This window comes from Gossypium hirsutum, chromosome D06 (assembly GCF_007990345.1).
Source record: "Gossypium hirsutum isolate 1008001.06 chromosome D06, Gossypium_hirsutum_v2.1, whole genome shotgun sequence".
NCBI classification, from domain to species: Eukaryota; Viridiplantae; Streptophyta; class Magnoliopsida; order Malvales; family Malvaceae; genus Gossypium; species Gossypium hirsutum.
This window is the reverse complement of record NC_053442.1, coordinates 12930590-12956975: the sequence shown is the minus strand read 5'-3', so window position 1 is coordinate 12956975 and position 26386 is coordinate 12930590. Positions and strand designations below refer to the sequence as shown.

The following is a 26386-nucleotide window of genomic DNA, read 5'->3' as shown; positions in this document are numbered from 1 at the left end:
GAGGAAAATCTCGAACACATGAATGAAACATGAACAACAACATAAATAGAAAAAAATAAATAGGACAAGGCTCCAAGGTGTGTATCAAGCCACTATCTTTAAGGTTCTATTCGCCCCCACCTATACTTGGTGTACAAATGAGTTTCAAGCAAATGAACCTTGAGGATACAATGAAACCTGATGAATATTTACATTTTACACTGACGAAAAAAGTCCACTAAGAACTGAGCAATGTTTAACAAGAAAATCAATTTCTATAAAGAATCTCTACAGTAACTTTTTATAGAACAATCTAATAATATTAAAAAATAGAGGAAAGATAGAAAGAATTTTTAGAACTTGTTGGTATATTCCCAAATGAAATCTCATTCCTATTTATAGGAATTTTCATGTCTCTTAATAGATACATCTTTCAATATATGTCTTTTCTGAATAATAATATCTTTAAAAGAGACATATTTGTTCATCTAATATCTCTTGATTAAACATAACTATTCAAATAATATTGTTTGAATAGTCATAATTCTTTGCCAATAACCAAAAAGATATAAGTTTTGATTAATTATAAACTTTCATTTATAATTATTGGAACACTATAAATATTGTTGAACGTGTTCCAACAATCTCCCCCCATTTTCAAAATATTTTAGATTTTGATATTCTTGGAAATCAATTTGCATAAATAAAGGTGTCTTACGATTGAACCTTCACTCTGTGAAAACATGTTAAAGTTAATCGAAATTGTATGGTAGACTAAGCTTTGAACCAACTATTCCATTTGATTAACCTAACACATATCACACAATGATTTTAACATCGGTCAATGCATAGTATCTAGGGACACTATTATGGCCATGTGTCTATGTCCTCTTTTCATGAATGCTATCAAAGCCAAGCCCTTGAGCTCCTAGAAGCGACCATACTTCCACACAAATAAGTAGATCCCATCAAGAGTGTTCCTATAATTATAACACTCCAACATATTTATGTTAGGAGTCTATTAATAGTATATTACTTGCCCTTCCCTTATCATTATAGGTACCTAACACTTTACTCTTAGGATGGATTTATTTATATGTTAGAAGTCACATACTAATTATGTATTTTGTCTCACTGAACTTAAAACTTCATGTTATACCAAGCGTTGAGTCGATTTTCCATCATGGGTGCCTCTAATTAATGGGCTTGAGTCACATCTTTTTTGAGGTCTTGTTGACTACATCTCTAGCAAGACTTTTTGTCAAAGGATTTGTCAAATTTTCACTTGACCTCACATAATTAATAGTGATCACTACATCAAAGATTAATTGTCGGACATAGCTATTTTATAATACAATGTGCCTAGACTTACCATTATATACTTGGCTATATGCCTTTACTAGAGTAGCTTCACTATTACAACGGATAGAAATATGTGAAATTGGTTTAGCCATAGAGGTACTGTTGGGAAATGTGTCCATATTATAGTAAACATGTAATTATTTTCTATTTATTTGAACGATGAATAAATAAATAAATAAAGTTAATTTCACATTTCACTATTATGTCTTTTGTATTTTTATCTTTTATATTTTGCATGCATGGCAAAACTGTGACAAGCAAATATTATCTCATTGATTGTCTAAAGTTCAAACTGAAGACAAGTGGCATTGTAAAGAACGTTTACAATGCGAGAAAGACAACTTACTTTAGTAGATAATCTAAATGAGTCTGTAATCTCGTAAAAGAATCAAAGTGGGCATTTGATTCAAATACTAAGAATGATTATTATGTCGTCTATAATTCCAATTGGGGAGATGGCTAGTCTTGGCTATCGGAGTAGTTGACTCCATAAGTAGAGATATAGACGTATTCATTGGTAGAATGATACATTAGACTGGACCTAAGATGAATTAATTCTGAATCTGTTTGTGAATTAATTCACTTATGAAGTTCATGGTGTGATTTACCTAAATCCTAAGTTAGTCACTGACCATGCGTATGCAACTCATGTGCTTTGATATAAGTGGAGCCTTACGCTCTAAGATGATCGAGCTCTTAACTGGTATGTTGGGTACATGACTCGTGTATGGCATGGCTTTACTAGCAATAGTGGAATTAATAGCTCAATTAAAGAGTTATCTCATTGGCATTGTGTGGATTGATAAATATGGAACGTGACCACAGGTTGCTCGTTCTCAAATGAGCAATTTATCACAGTCATTTGGTGATAGTGATCATATTAATCATTAAGAAGACACAATGGTGACAATGAAATAAAATAGGATTGTATTGAGTGAACGGATTTAACTCAAAGGAATCAATGATTTAATATTAGGGTAACACACAAATGACGAGGTCATTGGACAAAGCAGTTGGATAAATTGCTTTCGTAAAGAGTATACAATAAGGATTTTTCAATCATGGTACTTCTTGTAAACTGACTCCATGATTAAGTAATTGTGAATCAGAATGATACTTCTGGACATAATTGCAATCACTGGAGCCTAATTATATATGTTCAATTGGTCCTTCTGCTAGCTTAACAAAAGCTCGATCAAACTTTGGGAATAATTTAATTAAGTCGATATATTCGATGTGCAATTAAATTAAGTGGTCATGAGAATTGTTTAGCTAAAGAATTTTATTAAAAATTTTCTTGAAAAATTAATTTGGAAAATCTAAGCGATTTTTGGAAACATTAATTTTGATAAAGTAAAATTAAATTAATCAAATCAATTAAAATTAATATGATATTTTTGGAAGTTGATTTTCAAGTCAAACAATTGGCCCAATAGGTAATTGAACTTGAAAATTGGACCCGAGATCGTAAATTGGGCCCGAAATCCCCAAACCAAGACCAAGACCCAAAAACTGGTCAAATCGAGCCCAATATATGAAACTGGGCAGACGGTCTAACCGGTGGCTAGACCGGATCGGTCGAGTCATCATTGACCTCAACCGAACCGCGGGCTGTAAGGGTGTCGCACCTGCATCATCGGACATTGTGGTGTCGGTGGCTGCAATGGCGGCATTCCGGTGGCCAAGGGTAGTTGGTCGTCGGTGGTTAAGCAGTGAAAGAGTTACACTCCTACTGGGACTCTACCAAAAAATTTGATTTCAGATTAATTATTCTAAAAAATATTATTTTAATGGTTTAATATTAAATTTAATTTAATATTTATCTTAACAATATTTTATTAATTTAATATTAAAGTAATTGTCTTAATATTAAATTAAATTTAATGTTTATCTTATAGATAAACATTCTATTATTTTAATAAGATTTAATATTAAATTTAATCTAATATTTATCTTGATAAATTTTATATTAATTTAATATTAAAGTGATTAAGTTTAATCATAATTGAACTCTCTAAACTCTCTTTATATAAAGAGAGCATTGGGTCATTATTTACACACACTTGAGTTTAAGAAAAAGTTGAAGAGAGAAAATTCTCTGAAGAGATTATTCTAGAAAATTTCTAAATATATTTTTCTAATTTATAACTTGACCCAAAAGTTTAAATAAATTAAAAAATTACCATTCTGGTAATTTTTGAGAAAAATTTTCTGATTCAAAGCGAGTCCACACTCGGCAGACGTGAGCTTGAGGATAACGGTGAAGACTCCTGGATCGAAGCTTTTATCCTAAACGAATCGATAAGGTATAATTTTGATTAAGTGTTTATTACTTTAGATATCACAACCAATATCTTGTTTTGGAAAAAAATTTTAAAACTCTGATTTTTCCCTAAATTTATTTTCCGCTACATTTTCCAAACCTGTTTTTCCAACAGGTACATCATAAAGCATATTTATTAACCATTTTGCTTCTTTAGATGTAGCAGCTAATGCAATAAATTCAACTACCATGATGGAATCAATAATACATGTTTGTTTCTTAGAACCTCAAGAAATGGCTCCTCCACCAAGAATGAAGATTCATCCACTAGTAGAAACATGATCTTCCAAACTTGTAATCCAACTAGCATTCGAATACCCTTCTGAAACTGAAGGATATCCATTATAGCACAACCCACAGTTAATGGTTTTTTTAAATACTTAAGTACTCTATTCAAAGCTTGCCAATGCAAACTACTTGGATTACTTTTGTACCTACTCAATTTCCCAAGAGTATATGCAATATCTAGTTTTGTATAAATCATTATATACGTAAGACAACCAATTAGACTTGCATATTTCAATTGATTAATTTTTCTACCAGCATTAGATACTAATTTTATTTAAATATCTATGGGTGTAGATGTTGGTATACAATTGAAAAGATCAAATTTTTTAATCACATTTTCAATATGATGTGATTGTGATAAAGCTATAGTGCTTTCCTCTCAGGTTTTTTTAATCTCAAGAATAACATTTGCTACATCTATATCCTTCATACAAATTTATTTTTTTACAAGAATTTCTTTGTGTTTTCTATTTGTTCCAAATCTATGCCAAATATGAGCATGTCATCTACATATAAGCAAATTATGACACCTTTTCCATTTTTAGATTTGTTATATATGCACTTATCGGATCCATTTATTTTATAGCAATTAGTTAGAACAACCTTATCAAACTTTTAGTTTCATTGCTTTGGTGTTTGTTTAAGTTTATATAGAGATTTAACAAGTTTACATACCTTATGCTCCTGTCTTGGAACAACAAGTCCTTCCGATTGTTCCATATACGCTTTCTCTTCCAATTCATCATTTAAAAATGCAGTTTTAGCATCCATTTGGTGAACAACCAAATTATATATTGAGGTAAGTGATATTAAGAGGCTAATCATAGAAATTCTTGCTAATGGAGCATAAGTATCAAAGTAATTAATATCTTGTTTTTGTGTGAAACCTTTGGCTACCAACCTTGCTTTAAATTTATCAATGGTTCCATCGACCTGCATTTTCTTTTTGAAGATCCATTTACAACCTATTAGTTTGGAACCCAATGGAAGATCAATTAACATCCAATTTTGATTTCCCATTATTGAATCCATCTCATTATTTATTGCCTCTTTCCAAAAAGTAAAGTCTTGAGGTTTCATCGTTTCTTCAAATGTAATAGGATCAGATTTCGTATTATAACAATAAGGTATTTTATTGCCTATACTTTCACATTTTCCTTCTACAAGGAACATAATGAAATCTGGTCTAAAATCTTAAACCTTTTTAATCATTTTACTTCTTAATTCTTGACAAAATTCATCATTATTATCAATTTGTTCCAATGGAATCTCATTCTCGTTTGAAGAATGAATTAATTGTTGTGGCTATAATTGTCTTGAAATAAAATTAAATATATTTTCATCAAAAATAGCATCTCTTGATTCAATAACAGTATTAATTGCAATTGAATCATTTATTTCGATTACCATGAACCTATATGCCTTGCTATTATGTGAATATCCTATAAATATGAATTCAATTTGTCGAAACCATTGTTGGAAAAACAAAAATTATTTGTCGACTTAAAAACGAAAATTGGAGTCGCCACCGATCTCTTTCTGAGGTGTGATCGGATCACCTTGAAAACGATTCTGGTCTATGAGTTTCAGAAAAATGAGTTCAGGAGTCGATTATGTGCGAGGAAAGGTTAGCACCCTCGTAACGCCCAAAATTGGTACCGAATTGATCGCTTAATGTCTTAGTGTTGAAAATTTGGAAAGATTTTAAAACATGATCCTTTGAAAAGAAAACTTGAATAAACTAAATGGGATGATAAGACACTCTTATTTCAAAGAAATAAAATGTCACGCTTAGTGAGTTAGGGTGCAACATTTTTAATCTTCAAAATTAAGTTTATCTTTTGAATTTTTAAAACTCATGCATTTTGAAAAGGATATTTGGTTATTTGGGTCAAACAAAAAAATCAGAACCCAGTAAGTTAGGGTTCGATCTCTTGAAATTCCTAAACACCGAATATTGCCTCTATTTTTTAAAATCCTTAATTCGAGATAGCAAAATGTCATATCCAGTGAGTTAGGGTTCAACAATTTGAGTCCTCAAGAATAAGCTTTATTTGAAATTTGTACAATTTTATTGAAAAAAGATACCCGACCACCTAAATTCAACGAAGAAAATTGAAGAACGGAGTAGAACAAACAACACTTCATCTTTTGAAAGCAATAAATATACATAGCAATATTTAGAATAATCATCAATAAAAGTAACAAAATATTTCTTTCCACCTATAGTAGGAATATTATACATGTCACATAAATCACTATGTATCAAACCAAGCAACTTTGTTTTCCTTTTAACCTTAGGGAAAGGGTTTCTAGTAATTTTAGTCAACATACATGTATTGCATTTTTCAATATTATTATTAAAAACATGAATTAAATCTAACTTATGCATGTCATTAAATTTTCTATAATTCAAATGACCTAATCTATAATGTTGTAAACAATAAGATACAACTATATAAGAAGAAATAGTATTTTTATTCTTGTTAATAATATTGACTTTAAACATGCCCTAATACATATACCTTTCCCCTACCAAAATTTCTCCCTTACATAGAATAAACTTATCTGTCTTAAAAATAAGTTTGAAACCAAACTTATTTAACAGGCTTCTAAACACTAAATTACTCCTAACTTCTAGTACATAATATACATCATTCAAGGTTAAGACCTTTACAGAAGTGAATGGTAGTTCAACAGACTCATTGCCTTTTATTGCTGCGGTGGAAGAATTTCCCATGTACAAGATATTGTCATATTCACATTGTGTGAACTTTGTGAACATGCTTTTGTCTTTGTGCACATGTTTGGTTACTCCAGTATCAATCCACCATGCATTATCATCTTGTGCCATATTAATTTCAGAAATCATGACAACAAACTTTTTGTTATTATCAACCTTAGAAAATTATTTCTTCTTTAAAAATTAACATTTATTCTTGAAACATCCCGACTTACCATAATGATTGCCTGAGCCCTTTTGTTTCTTTTTTAATTTAGGTGCTTTATCAGTTTGTTTGAACTTTCTCTTGGATGGTTTAGTAGTTTGTACATCCTCTATAACATGCACTTTGGCATTTTCAGAATCTAGGTGCTCATCTTGCTTTCGATATTCTTCTTCAATACGAAGATGGTTTACCAAAGCCTCAAGAGATTTTCTTTTTGTTATGTTTTAGAATTCTTTTAAAGCCTTCAACCTTAAAATTGTTAGTACAAATCTTCGGTGAGAAAAATCTTGAACACACAAATGGAACACGAACAACAACTCGAACAGGAAACGAAGAAATAGGACAATGCTCCAAAGCGTGTATCAAGCCACTATCTTTAAGTTTCTATTCGCCCTCACCTATACTTGGTGTGCAAATGAGTTTTAAGCAAATGAATCTCGAGGATACAATAAGTCCGATGACTATTTGCATTTTGCACTGACAAAAAAAATCCACTAAGCACTGAGCAATGTATAATAAGAAAACCAATTTCTATAAAGAATTTTTGCTGTAACTCTTTATAGAACAATCTAGTAATATTAGAAAATGGAGGAAAAATAGAAAGAATTTTTAGAACTTGTTGGTATATTTTCAAATGAAATCTCATTCCTATTTATAGGAATTTCATGTCTCTTCTAGAGACATATTTCAATAGGTGTCTTTTCTGAATAATAATATCTTTAAAAGAGATATAATTATTTATCTAATATCTCTTGATTAAATATAACTATTCAAATAATATTGTTTGAATAGTCATAATTCTTTATCAATAACCAAAAAGATATTTTTTTATTAATTACACTATTTCATTTATAGTTATTGGAACATTATAAATATTATTAAAAATGTTCTAACAATGCAACCATTCCCATGACAATATGTGATATGTTATTATGAAGATCAGATATAGTTTTAGTGAATCTACTCAGGGATGAAGTCAAGAAATTTTTCTTGATGGCAGAATTAAGTTGTATATTCTTATAAGAGCTAAAATGTAATTCCACAATTTTAATAGTTTATATCTTTATAACTTTTAAAAGATTGAATCAAAATTTTATCATTTTGAGAGAGGCCAAATTATAATTTTACCTTTTACTAAATTAAAGGGTCAAAGTGAAAATTTTTATTTTTAGGGGTCGAGTCTCCTACCCGCCCCTATCTTCACCTCTAGATCTACTGCGTAATACCAAGTAGGAGATTCACGTAGTGATCAAGTTACACACTTCTAATTTATTTTTGTTATTTAGTTAAAGTAAAATATTATTAAAAAAAATTTTGGACCGTGGCTAGTAAACATAATTACCCTTGGATTTTAGTTGATGATTTTAATGATTTTCTTTCTTAAGAAGATAAAGAGAAGGGGACTTCTGGTGTTTCCTACTTAGAGATTTCAATGAATGTCTAAACGTTTGTAAAATGATAAGTAGTACACATGGTCAAACTTAAGTGACCCCGTAAACCTCGTTCAAGAAAGATCATATTACGTTTTATCAATCCACAATGATGACTAATTTCATACAAAGATGCATATGTCGCTCATCTTCCTAGCACTAAGATCCTATCATTGCCCCTACTTTTAACCCTTTCACCCTCAAGACCAAGGCCTACAACAGGCCCTTTTGCTTTCAGAAAAATGTGGTTGCAACATCCCGACTTCCCAACCAATCCTCAATCACTTTTAGTCAAACCCTAATATGTTTAGGAGGAAGATGCTTTTGGATTGCCACCACCATTGAAGCTTTCATGGCTCACTTCAAGGATTGGAACCAGGAAAATGCTTTTGGAAATATATTTAGGGGGAAGAAGCAAGTTCTTTCTTGACTTAGTGGCATTGAAAGGGCAATAGAAAACATCCTAAATATGTTTCTATTCAAACTCGAAAATGGCAGTACCTGAAATTTTTAAAAGTGCAAAGTGGCACATGGTCTGGACTGCAAAAAGTAGGGTTGTGAATAAATAGAGTGTTTGTTGAACAATTTATAAACAGTTCAATTTTTGTTCATTTATCAAGCTAAATAAATAAATATGAACAAAATTTGAATGCTCGTTTAATAAACGAACCAAACATGAGAAAAGCTTATTCGGTTCATTTATATTTGTTTAAAACTTGCTTGTTGTTTGATTGTTATATAATTAATAATATTATGATTGCTTGTGCTGCTTATTTTATTTATTCATAATACAATTATTGATATTTATATTTGATTATTTTATATTTAAAATATAAGATAAATAGTATTTAGTCTTTATTTGTTTATTATTCGTGAATATATTCAATTATATGTTCATAAACAAGTTTGTTTAACTTAAATAAACGAACATGAACTCACATAATTTTAAATAAACAAATACAAACACAATTTTAAAATTATTAATAAACATGAACGAACTTAAAAATAAACAAACACATAAATAAAGATCAGTTTATTCAAATTTAATTCATTTAAACACTAAAAAAATATATCATGAGTTATCTTATTTAAACTTTGCAGCTGATATGTTTTTTTTCCACAAAAACTGATGAGTAGAGTCAAAGGGAAGGGGTGCATCGCAAAATTGGAATTAGACCTGCTGAAGAGCTTGGTAAATACTTGGGATCTTCTCTCTCCCTTATATTTCTTTATTAATATTTTTTTTTCCTTTTTGTTCTTTTGTTTTTGTTAGTTCTATAAATAAACAACATTGCATTGTGTAGATACTAATTCTTGTCTCTGTCAGCAATCAGAGGAAAATATATGAGTATGCATACAATAAAGGGTCGTCACATAGCAAGTATCACATAAAATATAATATTTTTGTCGATAATACATTGATGGAACATGAAATAGTATAATAGGATGATAAGAAATTGTTTTGTTTTTATATTGATTATATAATATTAGGTGAGAGATGATGATAATTGATAGTCACTAAATTAATTATAAAAATGATTAAGGTAAGCGTACTTATCGAATAATAGTATAATTATGGTGAGTAGAGAATATCGTATTTACGAGGACTAAAAGTACTAGTAATTACTGTTTTTCTATTATTTAGCTGAAAAATTAGAGTGATTTTTTTAATCTAAAATTACTAAACTAATTTAACTAAGAATGCAACAAAGAGTGAATTGGAAAAATAAACGAAGATAACCAATGAGATAGACAATACCCAAAAAATAATCCACCTAGACTTCACTTATTATTATGATTCTGAATTTAAACGATTTATTTACTTGTGTCTTGATCGTAGAAATTCCTAAATTATATTAATATCTCTTTCGTGAGTAAGAATAACTGATTCTAGGTTGATTAATTGAAACCTCTTTCTAATTAAAACCCCTATTGTCGCATTAACTCGATCGATGGATTCCCCTATTAGATTTGACTCTAATCCGGTAGATTTATGTCGTCCTATTTTTAGGATTACATGCAACTCCACTCAATTATGTTAAATCTACTCTTAAATAGAGACTTTTGTTCCACTGATTAAGCACATTAAACATGAATTAATATCCTGAAAATACTAAAACATGAAATAAGCATACATAATTGAGAATAAAAATCAAGTATTTATCATGTAACTCAGAAATCAAATAATAAGATTCATCATAGGTTTCATCTTCCCTAGGTATCTAGGGAATTTAGTTCATAATCCTAAACAGAAACATCTCAAAGTTAAAATAACAATAAGACATAAAGAAACCCACATAAACTTCTAAAGAAATTAAATGGAGATTTTCAATCTTGAAGGAGACCCGCTTCCTGAGATGATTCCGATGGCGTTCTTCGAGTCTTTTCTTCAGTCTTCTCTGTATATCTTTTTAGGTCCTCTTCTAATATGTATTTATAAGCTTTAGAATGCTCAAAAACCTTAAAAATTGGATTTTTCAGTGTAAAAAGGGAAGCAGGGTGCGAAATCGACACAGGCTGGCACATGAGCGTGTGGCTAACCTGTGTGGAAATGCTCAAGCCGTGTGGATACTGAAAACAGCTCTTTTTGCTCGATTTTAGCTTGTTTTTCGCTCCCCTATGCTCACTAAGTATAGAAACGTGAATTTAAAAGATTAGGAAGATCAAATTCACTAATTTACATCATTAATCATCTAAAAATACATTAAAAATAGAATTAAAATATGTTGCTTTTACAGCTTATCAATAACAAGGCTTGAACAGTAAAATTTGTCTGCTTTGGTTGGCATAAACTTTTCTGCTTTGGTTTGAAATCAACCTCCGGATATTGTTACTGTCATTTAATTTTTGAATGCACCTATTTCTAATTAAAAATAAAACAATATAACTACTGCTCAAAGTGCCAAACAGGAAAAACTATGTAATTTACAAAACATCCACTCATTTTTTTTACAGTTATATGAGTATGAAATAAAATAAAATTCTATACGATAGTTAAAATCAAAGGGTGACATTATTTCCAAATAATATTTGCCTCGGGCCATCTTCAGTCTTCTTCAACTCTTTGTATGGTGTAGGTACCTCTGCTTTATGTCTTGATCATGCAATGGTAGGCCATTGCTGATGATGCTGATATTCATTCTAACTGCTTCAGCAGATCGGCGGATGCACTTCCAGGATTTCATGCACGAAAGTCGAATTTGTGATGACATCGCCCTCCAACATCCGAAGTACCTTCACAGTGTAAACACCACTGAGTTAACTGTAAACTGAGGAAGGCTTACATATAAAGTTCTATAAGAATCATAGAGGTGACAGGGTGCTGTTTCAAGAAGCTAGTGAAGTTTGATAGGCTTGTAATTTTGGAATATGGATCGCTTTTGTTGCAAAGTGGAAACACTGCAGAAAGAACGAACAGTGTCTCGCAGAAGATAAACTTCACATGCATATACAGCAGACCTAGAAGTTCTCTTCCAGCTATTGTTCACATTTATTTGCTATGATCATTGAAACAATGATGAGCCGATATATACACAATTCTTTTTTCGAAGGGATTTTTGTTATGTAAATTTCATTTTCCCAACCTGAGACATGCGAGGCCTTGTATGAGGATCCCGCCTGATGCAAAAGGAAGCACATTGCAGCATGCCATAAACCTCTTGCTCCACATAGCCGTTCCCCAAGCGGGGGTCAACAAGTTCCCGTATCGCATGACTTTCTAGTAAAGGGCGTGCCTAATCCATATTCGAACCAGTGAGAAAATCCATTTTGATAAATTCTAGAAGTAACAGAAGGTGATCTGTTGGTGTTCTTATGACAAAAAGTAAATCTAAATTATTAAAGATTTTCAGCAAACACTGATGTATAAGTTCATAACCTAAAATAAGTCAAGTTTAATACCCATTCTGTGAGGCACTGCTGTCCCTTTGGCCGACTGATGTCCATAGCTTTTCGTCCAGTGATGAGCTCAACCATTACCACCCCAAAGGAATAGACATCAGCTTTTTCTGTGATTTGGCCGCTTTGGGCATATTCTGGAGCTAAATACCTACCAAGAAGAGTGTTTTCCTGAATAAAGTTGTCCTTGCTAGATAATATAAGTAACAAGGAATAAACAAGCTAGTATGTACCCGAATCGTCCAATCACTCTAGTTTCCACTCCCCGGTCTCCATCCGGCTGCCACCTTGCCAACCCAAAATCCCCAACCTAAAGAGTCCAGAAGTAGTCAGTTTACAGTCTGTCTTATGCTATATGTGCCTAAGGTTCGATACAAAAAGAAGACTATTCACACTTGAATGAGACGAGCATTAAGAAGAACAAACAGCTGGTTTCAGAAATTTGAAGTTTTGTTCAGATTGAGTTTAGAAGATGTGACATACTAATGGTTCAAAATCGTGGGTGAGAAGGATATTATTAGGCCGCATATCACGGTGTACAATACAACCAACTCTGCACTCTTCATGAAGGTATCTCAATCCTCTGGCTGCTCCAACAGCAATCTTTTGTCGTGCTGACCATTGCAATGTATCATGATTATGCCCTGAAAATTTCCCATATTATGATTAAGTTACCAATTTAGAGAAATTATCAATGATTATGAAGGAAATGGGACAATATTAGACTTGTAGACAGCTTGCTCCAGTACAACTACCAAGCAGCATTTTTCATTAAAGTCAGTTCAAACCCGTGATCGTGAACAATTACATACACTTCAACCATATTTATCTACCAATTAAATGTTGTATCAATGTCATGACTTAAGGACATTCCTGTGAACTCATGTTAGTTAGTCAATGGAACTATGGTTCCAAAGTTGGTCAAACTGAAAAACTGAGATAAACATTTCGATTTCAATACATAAGTGGAGAGGAAAATCTCCCTGGATGTTCTCGCTACTTGCTTTCTAGCAGTTTCATGATCATGTTCAGCAAGTGATAACATGAATTAGGGTAGAAGTGAACTTACCATAAAGATGAGAATCCAAAGAGCCATTGCAAACGTACTCATAAACTAGCAATCTTTTTCCATCCTCAATGCAGAAGCCAATCAGCATTACAACATTCCGATGCTGTGCACAACTTAAAACCTCTACTTCCGAGCAAAATTCTCGGTCACCTTGAGAACTAGCCAACTTATGTAGCTTCACAGCTATCACCTGACCATCTGGTAAGATCCCTCTATGAACAGAACCAAATCCACCTTCAGCCAAGAAATTCGATTGTGAAAAGCCATTTGTAGCATGTTCTAGTTCAGCATAAGTGAACCACCTTGGAGGGTGCCCAAACACAGGAGCTTTGTGCTGACATATTGAACATAATGGAGGAGGTCCAGGAGGAGCATTTCTTGACAGTGAGATAGCTTCCCTCACACTTTTGCTGACCTTCAGATCAAGCCTATAATTAAGGACCCCAACATCAGGTTCTCTGTTCAATGTAGATAATTTCTCCAACAAAATGTTATATGTTGAAGTAAGCGATGAATCATTCAGTCTCTGTAAATCCTTCCCAAGATGCTTAGAGTCAGCGCTAGAATTACAAATGTCAGACATCCATGGAGGGAAATAAGATCTTGTTTTAGGAGGATCTAGCTCACAGTCAGTGTCTGAATCAGATTCGAACAGATTTTGGCTTTCCTCAGTAATAAATGAATACTCTTTCTTCAAACTCTCATATAACGCAGGGAGGATCAATGGTGAGGCCCCTGGATCAGAGCCTGATATTGATGAAGTTCCAATATCAGTAGCAGTCAGGGATGATTCACGCTCAGGACTACTGACTGGAGTCACAAATGGCCCTTTTGTTTCATCTAACAAGTCATGCTTGCTTTTCTTACGTTTAGGATATGTTTCAGATTCAAATGATAATGGCCAAGCCAATTGAGGTGCCATGTTCGGTGATCCAACCAAATTCAATCGAAGAACCTTTGGCTGAGATCGCTTCATGACCACAAGATTGCATTGCAGCTCTTCCAGGCAGTGTTTCTTCTCATGTTTTAAGTGTCTGTGCAAGGATTCAAAAGCAATAATAACCATAATTAATTGAACAAAATAGAAGAGTTAAAAGGAAATTGAAGTAAACGAAGAACTTATTGAACATGAGAATGCTGTCCACTACACAAATGAGTTAACTAAGACCTTGTGTAATTTGCAGTCACCCTAGCTACAAGCATGCCTTAAGCTAACAAAATGTGATACATCATGCAAGAGAACAAAGTTTACATTGTATTTATTACTTGTCCAATATAACCCAGTTGGATTGGGCTTTCTTGGCTTCAGTTGCGACTATTCCGTATGGTGATCCAGGAACAATTTTTATCCTCACTTTTACCTGCAAACATAACTTCAAAATTCAATTCCAGGAACAAATAATGTACTAACTAAAGAAACATCAGAAAATAATCAATCCACAAACCTTGTCGGGGTCATAAACATCTTTTAACTGGAAAATCATTTGGGAGCATGAATCTGCAATATCTTGTTTTGCATCTGAATTAGCTCCTGAGGCTGAGAGAGACTTCCAATGACCAGTGGCGCAATCACTGGTAAATCTTGAAATACCCCATATCCTTCTACCTGAGAATCAGTGAAGTTATTAACAGCAAATAGTTTGAAGTGAATAAAGCAGCAGAATGCTTAAACCTCATTTGATATATAACTGAACCTGATAATTGCATATTAAGATGATAAGAAATTGCAAATGAACATTATCTTAGCCTAGGCTTTGAGCATTTCGACCTGATAATAGATCAATTAATTTCGATAACGTTCTTTGTTAGTCGCCATTTATAATCTGTAAAGCGACTGTATCAAACATAGAATGAAGAAGCTGAGATTAGCAGTTATGAACCAACCAACGGCCAATGTTCAACAAAGGATTAAAGGAACATTCTGCAATTTCACCACAAGCTCACTATCATTTACTCATGCTAAGTGACGTTAAAAAGCATAATTAACTTCAGAAACATAAAGAATTTCATTTTCCACTTCAACATGTACGTAGGTAATGAACAAGGACGAAATAAGGTCCTCCAAAACTTTTCTTCCTATTGGATAAAAAGGCAACATATTTTGTTGCAATAACTGCATCTTGCCACTTGTAAGACTTCAAGGTTTCAAGATCCAAACCTGCCAACCAGGCAAAATCTCTATACGCCGACTATTACATCTTATGCTTTAGATCATCTAGTGATAATTCTTTCCTTAAACATAAGCAAGTGGTGTAGAAGTAGAACATATTAGTTATCAAACATATGAAAAGCAGAACCCAATGTGCTCAATGATTTTATCATCATACAAAAAGTAAAGAGAAAACAAATAAAAGTGAAAAATGTGTTTAAGAGGAAAAAGTAAGTTACTTGAGGAGTGGACAGGAATAACCACGAGCAGCTTAATGCAATCCCCAGGCTGGGCAACATGAGTCAAAGCCCAGACCAGAGCAGTCCTTGGGATCTCCCTTGCTGCTTTAACAGCCACCACCACTACTTTACTAGCCAAATCTGAGCTACCCTTCTGTTTCATCTCCAAAGCCAAGCTAGAAACTAAACCCCTAAACACCTTCCACACACCCCATAATCAAAATCCACCCACCCCCCCTTTCTCCACCATAAACAAAACTCTCGATCAAAAAAGACTCTATTTTTCCCTGATTCACAATACCCAAGATGCCTTTTTTTTACCCCTTCTTTGAAGTGCTCGGCAGAAAAGCTTGATTTGAAAAAAGAGGGAGTAGCAGACAGGGACGTGCACTTCAAGGTAACTTTATCAAATCAAGTAATAAGCTCTTTCTCATAAAAAGGACGTGTCAAAAACTCTAGTTACCAAGCTGCAAAACCCCTCTTTCTCTCTTTCTCTCTCTGTATTAAAAGACAGCTTTGCCTGGTTTGGATGCAATAAAGGAACATGTATCCGTTATTGTAACTTGTAAGAACAAGCTCAGCTTTCTTTCACAGAAACTGAGGCTGCCTTTTCTTTAAGATCATGTAAACTGCGTGAGCTTTCTTTACAAAAAGAAACGATTCTTGTGCTACAAAAGCGGTTGGCCTAATTTTAGAAGCTTTTCTTTTGTTTGTCTTGTCAACTTTGCTAATGTTCATACATATATATCCTCCAGCTTTCTACAAAATTACAACAAAGCTTAATAGGCAAGTATATATTAATATATTATCATATAATTAACAGGCGACAAAAAGAAAACAGGGCATGGTTAAAGACAAGACGACAATTTAATACCAAACCACATGTAATTATGTAAGTAATCAGTTGCATGATTGGAGGAAAGCTTTTTCTTACCCCCTTTTTTTATCTCCCTCAATCTGGACTTTTATAAGCTATGAAAGTTGAGAGTAGGTAATGGAGGGAGGCTAATTGTGTACAGTTTTCAATCTGTGTTTACTAGTGTTTGGTCATGTGGCTTACCTTCCATTTTGTTTTAACACTAAAATATTTCTTATGAAAAGCAACAAAAATGTACTTTAAGATCTTGGGATTTCCTATTTCTTGCACATTGAAGTCACCATTATTTGATCTACAGTTTTTTTAAGGCAACTGTCTCTTGGGACTTGAGACAGTAATCAATTATTTTCTGTCTTAAAAGTATACACAGATAAAGTAACGCTTCTTTTTTTTTTAAATGTGGCACTTAAATTAGTGCAGGAACATCAATTAAATTTTCCTTTGTTTTGTGTAGTTCTAATACGACACAGCATGGCAGAGTAGTAGTGAGGTAGGACATAATATATGAACCCTACATACTGACAAATGAAGACAAAGAGCTTGTGGTACGTCATGGCAACATCAATTAGCAACTTGATGCCATTTGAATTCAAAGGAATTGTCAATTTGTAGACAGCAAAACTTCAGCTTATAGTTTTATCTCTCTTCTACAAATGAATGTTGTTGGTTTGTAATGATTTAATAATCGAACTAGTGATTGAATCGATAAAATAATTATTAGTTCTCAATTCAATTAACAAATGAACATTAATTAATTAATTAAAATTCATAAAAAAAATTTTAAAAAATTTTACACAACCACTTGTAAGAGAACATATTCAAAAGGTCTATGATTCCAACATTTTTAATTTTTCGTATGTCCTCCTTTGCACCGAAAAATTGAAGGACCAATAGTCAGCTAGAGATCTACAATTGAAAAGAAAAAATGCAACACAGCTAAATTCAATGGGATATTACATGACAGTTTACAGCAGATAGGGTGTACTTAATGGTGAAGATAATTTATATTAAGGACTGTAATTTCACATGCAAACATTGAAATCTGGTAGTATAAACTATGAAGAAATGAAGCAGATAAATTGAGAGGTAGGTTAGAATTTGGCATCCAAAAAGCTCCCAATTATATCATTCTTTATGAAAAGTGGGACTAAAGTTAGATAGCTAGACGCAATGGATGACTACCTTTACTAAATATAAATAATAATGAAAGAGAAACTTTAAGATATTCCCTCATCTTATTTTATACAAAGCTTTGCTCCAAATCTATTCTTCTACAAACAGGAAAAGAATCAAAATTTAAAGACAAATATATATATATATATTCTAATTCACTCAATGAAACTTTTTGAGATCATCAACTTAAACAACTTTGGTGCTAAATGATTTAGCTTTTGACAATGAATGCAGCAAATAAAAGACAATCTTAATTTCACAATCACATAACAAGGTTACAAACATATATGATTGTTGGCTGCAACAGTTAAACAATGATGAAGATGCTTTCTTTTTATCTTTTGTTTGCTAAGCTAGATTCTGTTTTGGCAGGAAGCATATTCGTATGTTAAATAGTTTTGTTACTTTGGATAAACATTCACACAAATCCCCCAAATGTTAATGCATTTATGAACAACAACAGTGATTATGCACCAACATATTGTTGAACTTGTAAGTTGATATTTCCATTTGCCAAGCTAAGATTTAGCCCTAAATGGTTAAGGTTCTTGAGCTTGAGTTTGGCAAAGCCAAGGAGAACTTTTTTATACTAGCGGTTGTGGTAAAGGTAAACTCAGTTACCACTCATTACTGTGTCCAAACTACAATCAACTTTCATTGTAATATTTGATTTTTTGCATATAGAAAAACCAGGGCGTGTTTAAGAAATTACTAAATTAAGAAACCATTGCCGTGGTAATTAACACTTATAAAGGGAAATAAGGCAGATAACTATAAGTAGGGATAAATATTAAAATTATACATCAACTTTGATACAATTTGTAATGTTATATATTAACTTTAATTTGGTGCATTTGTATACACCACACTTTAATTTTGATTCAATTTTCACATTTTACTAATCCCGTTATCTATGTAATACAATTTTCCATTAAGCCATGTGAAAACTGCTGATATAGTATTTTATTAGGTTAAAAAACAAACAAATAAATTTAAATTCTTTCCACTTAGATTAAAAGAAAAAAAATCTTAAGAAACGGGTTTCTTACTTCTCCAAAGAAATCTATTTCTTTAATATAGGTGAAAAATGTCAATAATTGACAGATGATTAAACAAAAAAATGTGCTACATAGGTAACAAGTATTTTGATGTATACAAATATACCAAATTAAAATTGATAAATAACATTGCAAATTCTATCTGTACAATTTTGATATTAATCCATACCCAAAAATAGGTATTGGGAAACGAGAAGGTTGGATTAAGGCTTTTCCTTTTAAGAAAATTGGGCTTAAGGTTTTAGACAAATTCTTAAATTGGAATGGACTTCAAGGATTTCAAATGCGTGAATATTTACACAAGCAGCTCTGAATTCTTAGTACTGTCATAAGCCTTTATATTCATTCATTGAATTATTGATTGTCATGGAAAAGGAGTCTTAGTAGTGCTCATTGAAGGGTTTCTTCTGAACTCTGAACAGGTCAAGAAATATCTCATAGCATAATTAATGCATGTTGAACCAAAAGTAAATGCACGCATTCATACACATGTGAATTCTGACTAAACATCTCATAACAAGGATTGAATTGGTTCATCCCATCTCATCTGGAACAAACACCCTTCCCCCCACTAAATGGAAGTTTTATCAGATCCTGAAATGTGGTATTACAATATTCAGCGGAGTTTTTCTCCATTATTGATTGCTCGTCCTCATCATCATAAATAAATACAAATCCTCTTTATATTACATACATAATTGCGCACTAGTTACCGACTACAAAAGAATAGATTATGAATCTACATGAGAAAACCATTGCGCACTAGCCTCTTGTTTAAAACTACAAGCTTTGAGGGCATCATGCATGTTACCCTTCCCTATATTCCTTCATTTTCTTCCCTTATATCTACAACCCCCACCTCCACATCTGCTTCTACCCTTGTACATTTTCTTTTTTCCAAAGACAAAAAATAGAACCAAAAAGTCTTATCAAGTATAATGTGAAACACGGATTTTTATAGGTTTTAAATTCAAACCCGAGCTTTCAGGAGAGAGAAGCTCGGGTGAGATGCAAGATGGACTTAAGTGGCTCCTTGGGCTGTCACTCAAATGGAAAGGTCTATACAATCCATATCCCATGAAGAAGTACTCCATAGGTATCAACATTGCATGTGGTTGTTCTTCTGTCACCATGGATCCACAAGCCTGAACCTGCACCAACAAGCATCCTACCCCAATTAGGCATAATTTTGACACTAATTTTAATTACACAAAGCATTAACTACTAAAGAAAAAGGGACAAAAATCATCCAACAGGCAGGCTGGCCCACCTTTAATGGTATTTTTAGAGCAGGTGATAGACCACTAGATACTCCAGGTTTGCAAATTATTAGGAAAGTAGAGTACTAGATAAGAGTAGCAGACTAGACAAGAATCATTCAACATCATACTAGCAATCAAACACAGCAATCCCTGTTACATAGGTAATTGAAAACTCTGCTACTTACCTCAACTAAGGCACTAAATCTTCTATCCAACTTGGATGTCATGTGTAGGGCCTCAGAATGAAACGGTGAGCTATCGCCAACAAATATTAAGGTTCGACATCTGAGCCTCTTTAGCCCACTGGTAAGGTCAGGTCTCCTGCATGTTAGTGAAACAAAGTTTTGAGCACTTGAAATATCTTAATGTATAAAGAGAAGTAACATGCAAAACACGAAGTAACAATCCAATCTAGTTCCATTATTTTGTAATTGCTTGAAGAAATTGCATCACATTTGATCCATGCCTCTCATCTAGCAACTAAGGAAACAAACATACCAAAGGAATAAGTCATGTTGACTTCAAAAGAAATTCACTGGTTTAAGAAAAGAAACAGAAACAGAATGCAAATCTAGTATAATGTATTAATGTTATTCAGGAAAGAAGAAAAAGAAATGCTTAAGCACTAACTCTTCTGCACGCTTGAACTATGTCCGACTCAGGAATTTCTGTATTACCGCAAACTTCCTGCTACGATTTAAACCTCATCATACAACCTCCTCAATAAGTGAGGATATAACCCAAAAAATGAACTTCAAAGATATATTACTAGGATGGAAATGCTAGGTACCTTGCTAAAGTAACGTTGAAGCAAAAGCTCTTTAAGAAGTCCACACATTCCATAAAAATATAACAAATTTGACATCACCTACAGATTATATCATTTTAGCCATATAAATGAAATTTATGCATAAAACCCAACAGTCTTAGGAAGGAACCTTGTTATAAAACCATTCAGTCCAAGAGGGTGCTCTGAAAAGAGGGGATATAAGTATCAACCCAATAACACGTTTTTTGTATTTCATCTGAAATGGAAAAGCTTGGTCAAAAGAACAAACATAAAAAGCATTTAAATAATACTACTCTTAAGATTCATAAGGAAACCTACGGCAAATAGAGTAAGAATGTAAGCACCCGCTGTCACTCCCATGCACATCACTGCACCAAGCCTGATGCAATCAGAAACGAAGTCATCCTAACTATAAAACTTTTAATAAATACAATCTAGTGCTCTTCATGGGAAAAGAAACCCCTTTTCAACCAAACCACTAATACTGGCTATATCTAATAGCTTTTACTAAGCTGCCAACTAATGTAAAATTACCCAAAAAAGTTGAGAACCTCAAGGATCTGATCAGCTAAGTCGTCAACACAACGTGCAGAAGCACTTGGACAAATTGGAGCAGCTCCCAACTGCAAGAACTTGTGAAAGTGCCAGAAAGGAAACTATGTGAACATAGAAACCAATAATTGATTTAGCATGCTACCAGAAGATAAAATAGACCATATACAACAGAAATAAGGCAAATAGGCATATGCCAACTAATTTACAGACCTCGTGTCCAGGAGGACTAATATGGTAAATGCAGAAATTGTGGAGCAACAAGGAGGCCGCTTCGGGACAAAAGAACAATCCTTGGAAACAAGATACATCTGAAGGAAATTATAAAAGAACACTAAACTTGTTAGAAAGCAGATTTGGAGATATACGCCAACTAAGAGTACCCTGTAGATGTGCATGAATAGAAAATTTGATCCGGTTAACAAAATAAACCATGACTGAAATAGCATGTATATTGCAGAATTAGCAAAAGGAGTTTTTTCCCAAATTTAATATGAAAAATACAAAAGAGGTTATGATATGAACAGCATTATACATACGATTCAAAGCCAGATCAGGATATGTAATTAATGCTGGCTTGTGTTGGTCCCCATAAACTATAACAGACAGAGAACCACAGAGCGTTCGTACATGATGTTCCTGGAAGTTATTTACATCAGCACAGATTAAGATTTATACCAATCAAAATAGAAATAGTTAAGCTTATTGTAAAACAATCATAGAAATAGATATATTTGGAACTTAGATACCATATGTCTTCTAGATACGGAAATAGTTATTTAACAAGAATAGCTTTTCAGTTAAGTAATTTATTTTAGATGACCCTTAAAAAAGAAAAGAAACACCTAAATTATTCATCAAAAGCAATTCCCATGTGCACAGTCACCTTTTTTTTAGGGAAATCCAAAAAAGAGAGAAAAATCAAATGAGTGATTCCTGATATCAATCATTAAATTCTTCAAAAAAGAGATGACAGTCTAAAAGGAGAGCAAGAATCTCTCAAATTAAAGAAGACCATGACATTAAACACATACACATATATATAAAAGAAAAGGTAAATTTGCAGGCAGCCAATTTTAATATAATAAAATAAGAAATAAAATAAGAAATAGAGCCAATGTTTCTTCAATGAACTGCAAAGACAGGTGAATAATCCCGAGGAATCCATCATCCAACATCTTTTGCCATTAGAAGTAACAAACTAAGAATGAAAAATCTCCAACTAATCGAAAATGAAAAGTTAAAGCAGATATAAACCCAAAGGCAGTAGCAACATGAAATAACGTAAGAGAATTACACGATATTAGCAAAACAATCAAATACATGTATAAATACACGAACAAAATGGAGTCTAACTTTGTAATTTTTAACAGCTAAAATAAACACAAATTATATACAAACCAAGATAACTCATTTACCATAAAATGACAAAGAAGGTTGAGAAAAATCAAAAAAAAATTGACTGTTATGTATATATATATATATTAAAAAAAAGTGGATAAAAGAGCATATTTGACCAAATAGGAAATGTATAGATATGTTGATACCAAATAATTTCTGAATATCGCAGAATTAAAATTAACATAAATTGGAATAAAAATAACCAGAAAAATGGGTTCTCTTCCCATAAAACTAAAAAACCAATGCAGTAATGAAAATGCAAAATAATAAACTGATAACAAAAAATAAAGAATGAAAAACAATTAAAAATGGAGATGTAGAAAAACGATAAGAAAAAAGAAACCTTTCCACCAAAATAGATCTTTTCAGTATCAAGAGGAATGGAATCGTTTGAGTCAGCCATGGCTGTGGCTCTTTCTCTGTTATCTACAAAACAAAGAAAGAAAGACAAAAAAAAAGCTTATGTTCTTTTTTTTTCTCGAAACAAAACGGCTTTTCTCTGTCCCTTGTTTCTCCCTTGGATAAATATAAGTCTCCGGCTTTTATGGCTTGCAAAATATAAATCAAGCCATTTTCTTTCTTCGAAACCTCGCTCGCTCCTTCCCACTCTTGTTTATTTATTTATTTTTATTTTCCCCCTTTTTTAGCTGTTTAAATTTCAAGCTCAACGCATTTTTTGACTCCCTGACTTATGGTCAAATCATAACCCTCCTCTAACGAATAATCAGAAAAACGGCACTGCTTTTAAGCATGGCCCGTGAGCCCTGGCGGGTTGATTTAAAATAGAGTGACTGATTGACTCCCTACTAATTTGTTATGATTTAAACTGTGAATTTGATTTTTATTTTTTTAGTTAAATTTAGTTATTAATATAGAAGAGTTAAATCGGTTTTTTTAACGGAAATTATGATTAAAATTTTAATTTTTAATGTTGTTGGCATAGTAATTTGTATGGTAGTTCATGTGTAAGCTTCACATCAACAAATAATTTAAATTTTATAAAATTAGAATTTAAAAAAATAGCATTGAGAGTATGTGGATTATCGTGTAGACTGTCGTGTTTAAAAATTTAACATTTTAATTAATATTTTCGTTAAAAAAAATATCATTTCAACTCTTTTTTTTAAATTTAATTATTTTTTGGAAGATTGAGAGTTAAATTTAACTCAAAAAAACGAACAATGGCTAAATTGACAAAAATATATATATATAAACTTTAAAGGCTAATTTTGATATTATACCTATCTTGAATAGATAAAGGTACTAAAAAATATAGTTTTCTACTTTCTTTTTTTTTTGTAAATAATAAACAGCCTCATCAGGCTCTAAGCTTCAAAACCAGCAAAAATATTGGAAGCAAAGTAGCACAACATTAGGAGGCTGTGCGAAAACATGTAGTCCAACTTCAAGTGCAAGACCCAACTTTGCCAATCTGTCTGCACAAAGACGCAATTCAATCAAAAAGGCACTTGGAACCAAGATGTGAATTTGTATAACCCTTCTAAAATAATGTGATTATGGAGCAATTGGTGGACTTAACAACCATTTTTTATTTACCTTAAATAGGTAGAATGTTGAGATTTTTTTCCTTTATTCATCATGAAAGGCTAATGCAGTAATTTTCCACATGTTACTATAAAAAAATACATACAAAGCACATTTATCTTAAAATTTAAAATAATAGTATTTAATATATTAATAACAATTTCTTTTATTTGCATAAATTTTACAACAATCAAAACAATAAAATTGAAGAATAACCAAAATTGTTCACTTCCCTCCCAAATTTGGAGAGAAATATCTCAAATTTTACTCACCAAAATTAAAAAGATTTCGTGCCAAAATTTTTATTTATCAAGATAACCAAAACATCATTAATAGCTGGTTGGATGCCTTCTTCCAATCAGCCGAGTCTTCAAGCTTGAGACACACCAATCAAATTCTTCAAGCTTTCGAACTTGGTCGAGTCTAGTGCCTTGGTAAACAAGTCAGTCAACTAATTGTGAGTAGCCACAGACTTCAACTCTACTGAACCATTTTCAACAAGCTCTTGAATGAAATGATGATTGATCTTAATGTGTTTGGTCCTTAAGTGCATAATTAGATTCTTGCAGATGTTGATAGCTATTGTGTTATAATAGTAAATAGTAGCCACTAACAATGTCAGTTCAAAATCCTCCAATATTTGCTTCATTCCTAACAACTAAGCATAGTAGCTCCTAGTAGCTATGTACTCTTCTTCTACTGGTGAGAATGACATTGACTCTTGCTTCTAATGTGTCCTTCTGATCATTACTGATGTGTCCTTCTAATCATTGTTGTTTCTAGCCCAATCAACATCACAGTAACCAATAAGGCTCATTAAACTATCTTTGGAAAACCAAATTCCCAAGTCTAGTGTTCCATGGACATATCTAAAGCTTCTTTTGACAACCTTAACATGTGATTCTTTAGGATTTGCTTGATATCTAGTGCATACCCCAACACTGAAACACAAATCTAGTCGACTAGCAATGAGGTGCAACAAACTTTCAATCATGCTCCTATAAATGGTCTCGGAAGTGGGCACTTCCATTGCATCTTCAAAAATTTTCTCACTTGTAACATTGGTGTTCTAGCAGGCTTGGAATTCTCTAATCCAAACTTCTTTACAAGGTTTCTAGCATACTTCTCTTGTGAAAGGAATGTCCCATCCTATATTTTCTTAATTTGGAACCTAAGAAAATATGGCAATTCACCAATCATACTCATCCAAAACTCACTCTGCATCATCTTCGCAAAATTGTCTTTTGTAGCTATTGAAGTTGCACAAAAAAAAATCATGTCATCCATATATATTTGAGCTAGTATAGTTGTGCCCTTGTGTCTTCTAATAAAAAAAGTTTTGTCAATTGATCCTCTTTGGGAACTTTGACTAACCAAGAATTGTGATAGCCTTACCGTCTAAGGCTTGGCTCAATTTATACACATGATCAGAGCTTGTAAGGTCTTCGAAGTCTCTTGGCTGGTCCACATACACCTCTTCCTTCAAGAAGTTATTAAGAAAGACATTATTGGCATCCATTTGGACAATTTTATGTTGAGGTAGGTCACCACAATGTTGGAACATCTTCAAATATTTATAGTGTTCCAATAACTATAAATGAATGGGTATAATTAATTAAAAGATAAATCTTTTGTTCATTGGTCAAGAGTTATATCACTTGATTTTTGAAAAAGAATTATAACTATTCAAACAATATTACTTGAATAATTATAATATTAGATGAATAAATATATGCCTTTTAAAATATATTATTATTTAAAAAAGACACATATTGGAAGATATCTCTATGAAGAGACATGAAAATTCATATAAATGGGAATGAGATTTCATTTGGAAATCACACCAAGAAGTTCTAAAGTTCTTTTTATCCTTCCTAATTTTCTAAAATTATTAGATTGTTCTATAAAGAGTTTCTACAGCAATTCTTGTGATAAATTGCTCAGTGCTTAGTGGACTATTCTCTTCAATGCAAAAAACACAAATTGTCATTGGCTTCATTGTATCGTCAAGGTTAATTTGCTTGAAACTCTTTTGCACACCGAA

At 32.5% G+C, this 26386-nt stretch overlaps 1 protein-coding gene and 1 pseudogene across 1 annotated transcript; both read right to left on the bottom strand.

Moving 5' to 3' along the window:
* Nucleotides 1-11230: 11230 nt before the first annotated feature.
* On the bottom strand, nucleotides 11231-16622 carry LOC107901130 (inactive protein kinase SELMODRAFT_444075). Its single transcript, XM_016827011.2, has 9 exons — nucleotides 15685-16622; nucleotides 14742-14902; nucleotides 14563-14657; nucleotides 13297-14330; nucleotides 12711-12871; nucleotides 12461-12537; nucleotides 12231-12378; nucleotides 11915-12064; nucleotides 11231-11564 (listed from the first exon to the last, which is right to left on the bottom strand). Exons 1-9 carry the CDS (start codon nucleotides 15845-15847, stop codon nucleotides 11481-11483), a joined length of 2073 nt encoding a protein of 690 aa, XP_016682500.2. The 5' UTR covers nucleotides 15848-16622; the 3' UTR covers nucleotides 11231-11480.
* Nucleotides 16623-19288: 2666 nt separating this feature from the next.
* Nucleotides 19289-23485, bottom strand: LOC107901131 (protein NDL1-like; annotated as a pseudogene).
* Nucleotides 23486-26386: the final 2901 nt, after the last annotated feature.